We start from the raw sequence: 11,309 nt of genomic DNA on the forward strand, positions 1-11,309 counted from the left end.
TTAACGCGCAGGAGAAGGCTGACCAGCTACTCCCTGCTATTGATCCCATAAGGTTTGCAAACCGATACTGCGAGTTGAAATATCTGGCGTTTGCAACCTCCAGTAACCTGTACTTAGAGTAGACTCTGAAAATCCCAAATGAACTCCAGCAATACACCTCTGATCAGATCAAAGAAAGAGGCTGGTTCTTTCTGGAGAGAAACCTTACAGAAGTCAATGCATCTTGGGTAAGGGAATTTTACTGCAATTACTTCATCACTTCCCTGGATGCAGTGAACCTAAGAGGCAAGCAGATACTGGTCACTGAAGAGACCATTGAGGCCATTCTGCAGCTCCCACCTAAGTCTGATTAGCCTGATGGTTACAAAAGAGCTGAGGAGGACATGCGCTTTATGCGATTTGATTGGGATGCAGTCAAGGCGAGAATTGCCCTTGACCTGACTATTCCATGGGAATTGGGTCAGGCCACCACCATGCCTAAGGGAATCAAGCGGATTTACTTAAATGATGAGGCTCGACTATGGCACCAGATCTTGAGCAACTATGTTATGCCGAGTACACATGAGACCGTGATACTGGCCGCTATGATCACCCTCCTTTGGTGTGTGATGGAGGGTAAGGATTTGTACCTGCCACTCTTTATCCGGTCCTACATGGCCAGGGTCCACATCCGAGGCACTCTTCCATTTCCCTATCTGGTTACACAGTTGGGCCGTCGAGCTGACGTGCCTTGGGAGGATGCCGATGAGAAGCCACCGGCTGCAGACTGCAGGAAGATTATTCCTCACAGTAGGAACTTTCTAGCTTTGGGCTACAGACTCCCACCTTTCACTGCTACTGATGAGACAGCTACACCTTCCGTTGGTCCTTCTTCCTCCACAGCTACCCCTGCTACCACTACTGCCCCTCCACCTGCCTCAGAGCCAGTTTATCACCTAGTACACCGCTTGTTTCAGCAGCTAGACAGGATGGAGCACCGCAACCGGCGCCGGTATGAGAGATTTGAGCGTCGCAGCCGGCGACGTTTTGAGCACCTGAAGCTGTTGATACGATCTGGCAGTGACATCCCCTCCGAGCCTGACATACCATCGGAGCCATCAGAGGAGGAGGCGGATGAGCATGAGGAGGAGACCCATCCACAGAGAGAGACAGAGCATGCAGGCACAGAGCAGGCTGCACCACAGCAGGAGGTCCCACATCAGATTCAGGGTGCAGATCCCGAGATCCCTATACAGTCAGCACCTCCTCTGCAGCAGCCAGATCCTCAGACCACCACCACAGAGACTCCAGCTACCCATCCTTCTGAGGATGACACTTCTTTACACCCAGCTTAAGTGAGCATCGAGGACGATGCTATTATTTAAGTGTGGGGAGGTTGCCATCTCTGGCGTATCTTTATTTTGGTGAACCACTACAAACTTTCTCTTATTTTGTTCATTTTTTGTATTTTTGCATATTTTTCTCTTTTTGCTTTTTATTGTACCTTTTTCATTTTGCACTTTGAGCTATATGTATACTACTTTAGATATTTTAGCTTGATTTGCACATTAGTTTACTAGTTTTATTTTAAGTGGATTAATTAGTATAGTTTACCCTTTTTAGTATATGATAGTTGACTTGATTGAAAAATAAAAAGGAAGTAAGCTAGAGACTTTAACAGAATAGAAACAATCCACACCTTGTATATATAGCATTACATGTTAGTTAGTTAACAACATTTCATCAAGGAGAAACACTAAAACCTTAAAGGCCACCCAAAACAATTTTTTTATGAGAATAATGGGAAATTTTAACTAAACCTGCATGACATATATGAATGATATATGATTTATGAGTTTGAGAACATACAGCCTGTGAGTTTTGAGCTTAATTGTATGGTTACATTTAAACCATAATATTTTATTCTTGTGTGTTCCATCCTTCTTTTTTATTCTGGTGTTCTTTGCTTTGTTGTAATCTATATGTCCGATTATAGAATATAGATACATACTAAGAGAGTGATTGAGGCCATATTTGATTATTAACTCACTTATCCCAAATAAAGCCTACCTTTTATGTCATCCTTGTTAGCCCCCTTGAGCTTTAATCCCCTTCTATTTTATAACCACATTACTAGCTTTAAGCAGAAAAACAAAATAAAAATTCCAAGTTGAATCCTTGGTTAGCTTAAGATAGAAATTGTGTATTGTTAAAGTGTAGGGAAACCTATTGGGAACATGGATAATGAAAAACAGGGTAGAAAGTTGAAAAGAATAAAGATGTTCCAAATTAAGATTTTTTGGGAAACATGCTCATGTGAAATTAAATTAATTAAATTACCATGTACATCAAAAAAAAAAAAAAAGCAATGCACATAGAATAAAAATAAAATATGAGCATGTAATATCAAAAGTGGAAAAAATATGGGAAATAGGTAAAGAAGCTTTACTTTAGAAATTATGTATGTTAGGTGAGATCTTAGACTAATTAAGGATTCACTTATTAGCTCACTTAGCCTTATACATACACCCTTACCTTTACCTTGGCCCCATTACTACCTTAATTAAAGACCTCACGATTTTTTGTATGTCTATATTTTATAATTGTTGATTGGTTAGATGAAGAACAAAGTTATAGAAAGTAAGGATAAAAAGAAGAATAGAGTGATTAATCCAATAAACACTGAGTGATTAGAGAGTAAACACAAAATCCAGTGAGGGTTCAATAACTCATCAACATATATCTATGCTTAATTTGTTAATTGTCTTGCAAGTTTATACAATATTTTTCTTCCCATCTCAAGTGTAAAAGTGCTTTAACATTATCTAAGGTTGGCTATATATATATATGATTCCTTGAGAATGTAAATTGATTTAACTACATGTAAGCTTTATATATGAGTGAATAAAATTAGAATTGCATCATGCATTTAGTTAGTTGCATTTAGATTAGAATTGCATTGCAAGGCATTCCACCACTTCAACCTCAGTTTTTACCTTGGATATAGCATGAGGACATGCTATTGTTTAAGTGTGGAGAGGTTGATAAACCCATATTTTGTGATATATTTTGTGCTTAGTTTGAGTGATTTATTCAATCCTTCACCCACTTATTCATATTAATTGCATGGTTTTACTTTCCCTTCCTTATTATGTGATGTATGTGAAAAACATGTTTCTTATGCTTTAAAATTGATTATTTTAATTACCTTTATTTCCATTCGATGCCATGATTAGTGTGTTGAGTAGTTTCAGATCTTCTAAGGCAAGAATGACTTAAAGGATGGAAAAGAAACATACAAAAATGGAAGGAAAGCATAAAACGGAGTTTTGGAGAAACTGGCATCCACGCAATCGCATGGACGACGCGGCCGCATGCCAAGCGTGAAGAAGCAGCGACGCGGCCGCATGACTGATGCAACCGCGCACCTAAAGAAGAACACCTATGACGTGGCTGCATGACTGACACGACCGCGCGACAAGGAAAACTCCAATTGACGCGACCGCGTGACCGACACGGACGCGTGACAGAGGCCACGTACCAGAAATTGCAGAAAATGCTCATAGCGGATTCTGAAGCCCTTTTTGGCCCAAATCCAAGTCCAGAAGGCATAGACCAGGAGTTATGAAGTGAGGGAATGCATTCCATTCAAGAGCTCAAATTTTTAGTCACTTTCCATGATTTAGTTTTGAGAGAGAGAGGCTCTCTCCTCTCTCTTAGGATTTAAGATTAGGATTTTTAGAAATTAGGAATTTATCTCATCTTCTTATCAGGTTCAATATTCCTTTTTCATTACTTGCTTTTCAAATCAGTTTATGAATTCTTCTATGTTATAGATTACTCTTTCGAATTAATGTTATTTGAGGTATTCCAGTTAATATTGCTTTCTTTTATTTATGTTATTGATTATTCCCAATCTGAAGACATTTTCATTCTAGTAGATTTAATTTCTTTTCCTTTTGGTCTTGGTTATGAAATCAGTAACTCAGGAGTTATCTTAGCTCAACATAATTGATAACTGTTATCTTTGTTAATTGAACTGAACTTCAATAATCCCAACCTTTTCTTAGGAAATAAATAGGATTTGAAGGTCAAAATAATTAGTCCCTTGACTTTCCTTTGCTTTTCATTATTATTGATAAGAATAACCAAGTCTGGACTTCCAATTTCTTGTACCTTGCCAAAGGGTTTGCTTTACAGTTTTTATTTATTTTAATTGCCATTTAAATTATTTTCCATATTAATTCTTCATTCTCAACCCCAATTTACAATCTCCATAACCAATAATAAGAACATACTTCCCTGCAGTTCCTTGAGAAGACAACCTGAGGTTTAAATACTCTGTTATCAATTTTAAAGGGGTTTGTTACTCGTGACAACCAAAACGTTTGCACGAAGGGATTTCTGTTGGTTTAGAATCTATATCTACAACGCGACTATTCTTATAAAATTCTTTACTAGCAAAAATCTTAACGTCAATCATCGTAGTCCCAATTGGGTGAGAAGCTAGCTAAAATCTCATTTAGGCCCTAAATTCTCCTCCTAGATCTATATAATTTAGCATTCCTCCAACCAAGGTACCTATGCCTTGAGGGTTCAACCTTAATGAGCCTAACATCATTTTGCTAACCATTACACAATTCTCTCTTACTCTTCGATCCACAAAGAACTCTAAGTTGCCCATCCTTTTCAAGCAAACCATATTCAAGTTGGAAAGTAATGCTTAGGGATAAGAATTTTACCCACTTGAATGTTATGTTGGATGGTGACTTAGGAAGATAGGTCTCCAACAACTTAGGCAAGGCAATTTTCACTCCCTTGTGCTCTTCTTGGATGACATCCACCTCTTGACAAGCTTCCTCACTTTCAATTCCTTGTTCACCAACTCCTTCTATGCATCCCTCATTGCTCAGGCCATATGTCAAAGGTTGTGCACGGTCCACCTTGTCATCAATTTCATAACACAATGAGGGAGGTTCATCAATTTCAAAAAACACATTGGTTGGTGTAAAATCATCTTCAATGGTGGAGCTTGCTTGCTCAACTTCTTCCAATCTTTCATCATCCAGAATATGCCTAGGAGGTTGTACATTATCCTCCTCAACATCATCTTCAAGTTCAATGGAAGAAGGTTCAACAACTTCCATAAAATCATCAACAACATCACTTGGTGTGGAAGTGTTCTCAAGCTTGGAATCCACCTCTTATTCAACTTCGCCTAGGTCTTTAACCATTTCTTCTTCATCAATAATTTCCATCCCTTCCACTTGTTGCACAACACACTCCATTTCCTTGTTCTCATGTTGAGGTTCTAAAATCTCCTTGAGTAAAGGACATTTTCGTCCCTGACCTTTTTTTTTACGGACATTTTTGTCCTTTAGCAATGGAAAATACATTAAAGCCCCTGACCGTTGAAAAATATAGACATTTATATCCCTCTGTTGATTTCAGCCGTTTGCACTGGACGGAAAACGCTGAGGTGGCACGTAACGGAGGCCATGTGGCATGGGAAAAAAAGTTAGAGGACATATAAGTCCCTGGAGACGAAAATGCGCTATTTTGTCTCCTTCCCCAGTCTTTGAAAGTCGTCTTCCCTAATCCCTCGTTTGGACAGCGACGGCGCAGTGGGTGTTGTGGGGAGTTGTGGCAGAAAGGAAATTATTCCTTCCATGGCATCTGAAGGGGTATCTTCCAGCTGGAGAAGAGGTGGAGGTCAGGTGGGCTCGAGCTCGCGTCCTAAGTAGAAGGACAGCAAAGATGGCGTCTCACCAAAGTGCTTCTGTGGAGAAAACGCAATCCTTTTCATGTCGAAGACGCGAAGCAATCAGGACAGATTGTTTATGGGCTGTCCTTTTTACAAGGTATGGAAACGAAATGTGATGCACGTTTGGTTGAAGATGTCTTAGGGTTACTAATTTTTAGGGTTTGAATTATATAGGTTGATTTGCTGCAGGCAAGACAACCGTATTGTAAATTTTTTGTGTGGCTTGACGAGCACGTTGCTGGACTTGGATTGACAGCAACAAAGTATATGGGAGAGAAGGAATTTGTAGATGTAGATGGGGTTGGCTATTGTGTATTAGTGTTGATTGTGGATGCAGCGATTAGAGCCGGCGGCCTGAAGATCTTCTGCTTTGGTCTGAACCTGGACTGTTATGGGCGAGATGTGTCATTGGCTTTCCCTAGAGGTTGAAATGGACGGCCTATAGTTGGGGCAGGTGGCCTGATTTGAGTAGCTGTTGGCCCTGGAGGTGAAATGATAAGTGTGGATCTTGTCACCCTTGTTGGAGTTGGTGGCATAGTTGGATTGGTTGTGGCAGGTGATTCCACAACAGTGGGGTTTGGAGAGTTGCCTGGTTGGCTGCTGGATGTATCCTGGAAATATGCATGTAAAATGTGAACAGAATAGTATTATGAAGATAGATTAGTCCCTAAGCATAGTACTACTAATACAGAATAGTCCCTAGCCATATCAGTAATCAGACATGGTAGTCCTTAATTATTTCTAAACTAAGACAGAATAATCCCTAACCGTAATATCACTATAGAGTTCTTACCTCTGAACCTGGAGCAGATTGTGACAGTGGAAGCACAATCAGTGGCTGGGAGGTTGTAGCTACTTTCTTCTTAGGGCGCCTTGTCTTCGGCTTCCAGTTTGGGTTGGAAGGGTGATGAGCGGATAATTTGTACGCTTTTTGGCATTGTTTTTAGTATGTTTTTAGTATGATCTAGTTAGTTTTTAGTATATTTTTATTAGTTTTTAGTTAAAATTCACTTTTCTGGACTTTACTATGAGTTTGTGTGTTTTTCTGTGATTTCAGGTATTTTCTGGCTGAAATTGAGGGACCTGAGCAAAAATCTGATTCAGAGACTGAAAAGGACTGTAGATGCTGTTGGATTCTGACCTCCCTGCCCAATTGACGTGCTTCAAACTCCTGAAGGCGGGGCGTTAGTGACAGACGCAAAAGAATCACTGGATTCTATTCCGGCCTGATTGAGAACCGACAGATGGATAGCCGTGCCGTGACAGGGTGCGTTGAACATTTCCACTGAGAGGATGGGAGGTAGCCACTGACAACGGTGAAACCCTTGCATAAGCTTGCCATGGAAAGGAGTAAGAAGGATTGGATGAAGACAGTAGGAAAGCAGAGAGACGGAAGGGAAGGCATCTTCATACGCTTATCTGAAGTTCCTACCAATGAATTACATAAGTACCTCTATCCTTATCTTTATGCTTTATTCATATACCACTATACCCATTTGAGTCTGCCTGACTAAGATTTACAAGGTAACCATAGCTTGCTTCATACCAACAATCTCCGTGGGATCGACCCTTACTCGCGTAAGGTTTATTACTTGGACGACCCAGTGCACTTGCTGGTTAGTTGTGCGAAGTTGTGTTTATGCCATGGTATTGAGCACCAAGTCTTTGGAGCCATTACTAGGGATTATGTGAGTTGTAGTGATCACAATTTCGTGCACCAAAGGGGCTCCCTTACATGTTTTGTAGTTGTGGCCCTTCTCACCACACTTGCTACAGGATACAACGAATGACCTTTTTAGTTTTTCTTCTTGCATGAGTGGCTCAGCCGGATCCTTTTGCCTATTATGAACCTTTGGCCGTCCAATTGGCCTTTTGATAATAGGTGGGTCTAGCTTCGAGAACTCAATTCCAACCCAAAATTCTGGGCTTGGAATAGGCTTAATACAGTGTGCATATGTCCTCCTGATAGACTCCATGCATAGCCAAGGGTGAACATAGTCATGAGGTGTGTCATGTCTCTTCCTAATGGCAGCAAATGCATGTAAGCAGGGCATGCCTAAGGTAATGCAGCGAAGGTGACTAATATAACCAAAATAACAGTAAAGGGAATTCAAATCAAAATATCAAAGAAACTGAACCAAGTATGGTACAAGTCTTACCAGTCAGTTGCCATCGATTGCATGAGCAACTGTGCCTAATGAGGTCCACATCCACCTTAGTTCCTTTCTGAGAAATCTCAAATCTCTTTCGTTCATTGTCACCAACCCATTCAGCCGTCCACTTGGTGCTTAGGTTTAACAGCTTCTCCATCCTCTTTTCCTGAACTGGTGCTAGCCTCCCTGAGTGATTCTCCAAGACCCGTTTATGATTTACCATCCACCTCATGAGATAGCATCTAATCTCTTCACACATGGTGAGGATAGGCTTGTAGCGGTAGTTAACTATTTTTGCATTAAAAACCTCACACATATTGTTTATGAGGTTATCCACTTTTGGCCCATGGGAGAAGTAAGCCTTCACCCATGCCTCAAGTTCAAATTTGCTGAGGTGCTCCCAGGCACCCTTGTTAACTGTCTTCAGCTTCTCCATGCATTCCTTGAATTCAGCAACAATTGTGCACCTGGCACACTCCCACACAACTTGTCGAATGTACAGATCCTTGTAGCGATTGATGAAGTTTTTCCACATATGCATAACGCAATTGCGGAGCTTAGCGTGTGGCATGACCTCCTTCAACATAGGAATCAAACCCTGGCCACAACATTATCAACCACACAGCAATAAAATTAACTAACTAGCTAGCAATGAATATCATCAACAAATTAGAAATGATCTAAACCAAATGCAGAGCAATGAAAATAACCATAAACTGGTTTTACCTTCTGTTGGTCTGATATGAAGTTCCAGCCATGGTTAGCATCGCCTCTTATGTCCCCTTGCAGATTGGTCAGGAACCACTTCCATGCTTCCTTAGTCTCAGCCCTGACCACTTCATAGGCAACAATATAAAATTGGTTGTTTGCATCCTGAGCAACTGTTGCTAGAAGACAACCACCATAATATGTTTTCAGAAAGCACTCATCCAAATGCAACAGGGGACGACATCCATCTTTGAAACCCTGTTTGTAGGCATCTAGGCAAATGTATAATTTATCAAAAACAGGGGGACAATCTGGAATTGGCATGAGCTCAAGCCTGGCTGATGAGACTGGATTGCTCCTCAGTATTTCCTCACAATAATCCCTGGATCTCTTGTATTGTTCCTTTTTATTTCCTTGGATCCTCTCCCTAGCCTCCTTCACTGTTCTATAAACCATTTTAGGATGGGGACAGAGGGAACATTCCTCTTTAAAAAATTAGTAGCCTCTTTTGTATTCATGTGTGGTTGGGTTGACATCGGCTTTTCAATCTTCTTACTTAGCCAGTGTTGATCAGCAGCGTTGCTGCCCAAATCCCTCGCACAAGTGTGTTCTGGATGGTAGGTCTTCACTTGATAACACTGCAGACTTTTGTTGTATGATAAGTGAACCAAGTAAGGGCACTCATTATCCCCACACCCCACTCTCACTCTCTCTTTGTCATTTTTTATCCATTTCACTTCCCGACCCTCAGCAATGAAAGAATCTTTAACTACCTCCTTGAACCTTTCTACAGTGGCAAACCTAGTTCCTAGCTCAAACCTGCCCTCACCATGAGCATACTCATTATTAAACTTTGGAAACTTTTCACCTCTGCCTTCATCATCAGATGATATGAGAGTATGTAAGTCTTCAGACTCATACTCAAACATTATCTCCTCCACCTCTGTTGGGAGCTCACTGACATAAAACCCACCCCGACTGCATAATTTGGCTGGACATCAGGTCCTTGATCCCTTACTTCACCACGTGCATCAATCCCATTCCCACTTCCTTCCCCTCTTTCATTAACCCTAGTGCGAAATTGTCTTTTCTTCTTCCCTTGCTTCTTTGGTGTAACTACCTTCTTCTTTGGAGTAATTACCTTCTTCTTCGGAGTGACTACCTTCTTGATCGGCGTAACGACCTTCTTCTTACCCTTGACACCTCTTTTCCTCTTCCCAGTAGTGACCCCACCATTGCTGTCACTCTCACTGCTATCACTCTCAATTCCAGCTGGTGGAGGTTCGTACAAGACGTCCTCTATGCTCTCGTACCCGTTATCAGATGAAGAGGAAGAATTTAATTCCTCTGCAGTTTCATCCACCTCCCCTGCAGTATCTCTATCCTGGGCAACATCCTCAACAACCTCTGGCTTGTCGACAGGATGGTTAAAGTATATATGGAACTCACCTAGCCCTGGGTGCTTCATTAGGTTCTCTCACATTGCGTTGATCCCTGCATCCCCAGTCAATATGTTCATCCCGGATTCAAATTCAGTACTTGATGGATCATACTAGTATACTGCCTTGTATGACTGGTAGCCCAAACCCTTAAATAGTGTCACTAGGTCTCCGAAATTAACAAAGTCTAGGTCCATCTCAGGGAACCTCTCCTCCTTTCCATTCTGATAAACCAACTTTTCACCAACTCCTCTTACGAAGTTCTCTCCATGATGAAAGACCAGAACCACAAACATGTCAACCATCTGAAATTAACCAGTGCAGAACTATGATTGAAAAAGGAAACAACATAATGCATGAAAGAAACTATATTTCCCGAACACAATCCCTCCCCCTAATCCTACACAGGACGCAATACACCCCATTTTCACTTTCTTTCTTACACTGCAAACATGCAAACATATTGCATTCCTAGCTAAGCATCACAATCTTACCTTGTGATGAAGACACCAGCCACGACCTCGGATGAAGCTTCTCCTCAGCCTCTGCCACCAGCTATCACCCCTGGCCTTTTGCTCTTCTATGTGTTGTATTTTTTGGAGGGAAAAATAGAGACAAAGAATTTTGATCGTCTTTAGGTTAGGGTTTTCTGTAATTCTCTCACTCAACTATGGGTCTTCTGGGTATTGCATATGGGGATTCAACTGTGTTTTAAGAGGAGGAGACGAAACGGCGTCGTTTTCGTCTCCAGAGACTTATATGTCCTCTAACTTTTTGCCCCATGCCACATGGCATCCGTTACGTGCCACCTAAGCGCCACCTGTGCCACCTCAGCGCCACTTGTGCCACCTCAATGTTTTCCGTCCGGTGCAAATGGCTGAAATCAACTCAGGGACATGAATGTCCACGTTTTTCAACGGTCAGGGACTTTAATGTATTTTCCATTGCTTGAGGACGAAAATGTCCGTTAAAAAAAGGTCAGGGACGAAAATATCCTTTACTCAATCTCCTTCATTCTCCTATCTTCGGTTGATTTTTCACATTCATCCATGGAGATGCTTTGTTTACGGTATGAATCCCATGAGTCTATGTTGGCTTTAATTTTGGAAAGGTTAGCCTTGATAGCTTCGTACGTCTTTTGGGCTTCCTCTTGCTCTTTTTGACGGATGATTGCTTGAAGCTGATCAATTGCTTCCTTGAGACGATCCCTTGACTCTTGTTCCACTTAACTATCATAAGTAGGATCATGTTGCTCTTGGACTAATG

At 41.2% G+C, this 11,309-nt stretch overlaps 1 protein-coding gene across 1 annotated transcript; it reads right to left on the bottom strand.

Moving 5' to 3' along the window:
• Positions 1–6,132: 6,132 nt before the first annotated feature.
• Positions 6,133–9,533, bottom strand: LOC130934061 (uncharacterized). Its single transcript, XM_057863650.1, has 5 exons — positions 9,161–9,533; positions 8,623–9,044; positions 7,903–8,494; positions 7,594–7,799; positions 6,133–6,354 (listed from the first exon to the last, which is right to left on the bottom strand). The coding sequence occupies exons 1-5, from the start codon at positions 9,531–9,533 to the stop codon at positions 6,133–6,135; spliced, it is 1,815 nt and encodes a 604-aa protein (XP_057719633.1).
• Between the last annotated feature and the right edge of the window lie 1,776 nt (positions 9,534–11,309).

The sequence above is a fragment of the Arachis stenosperma genome, chromosome 6 (genome assembly GCF_014773155.1).
Source record: "Arachis stenosperma cultivar V10309 chromosome 6, arast.V10309.gnm1.PFL2, whole genome shotgun sequence".
NCBI classification, from domain to species: domain Eukaryota; kingdom Viridiplantae; phylum Streptophyta; class Magnoliopsida; order Fabales; family Fabaceae; genus Arachis; species Arachis stenosperma.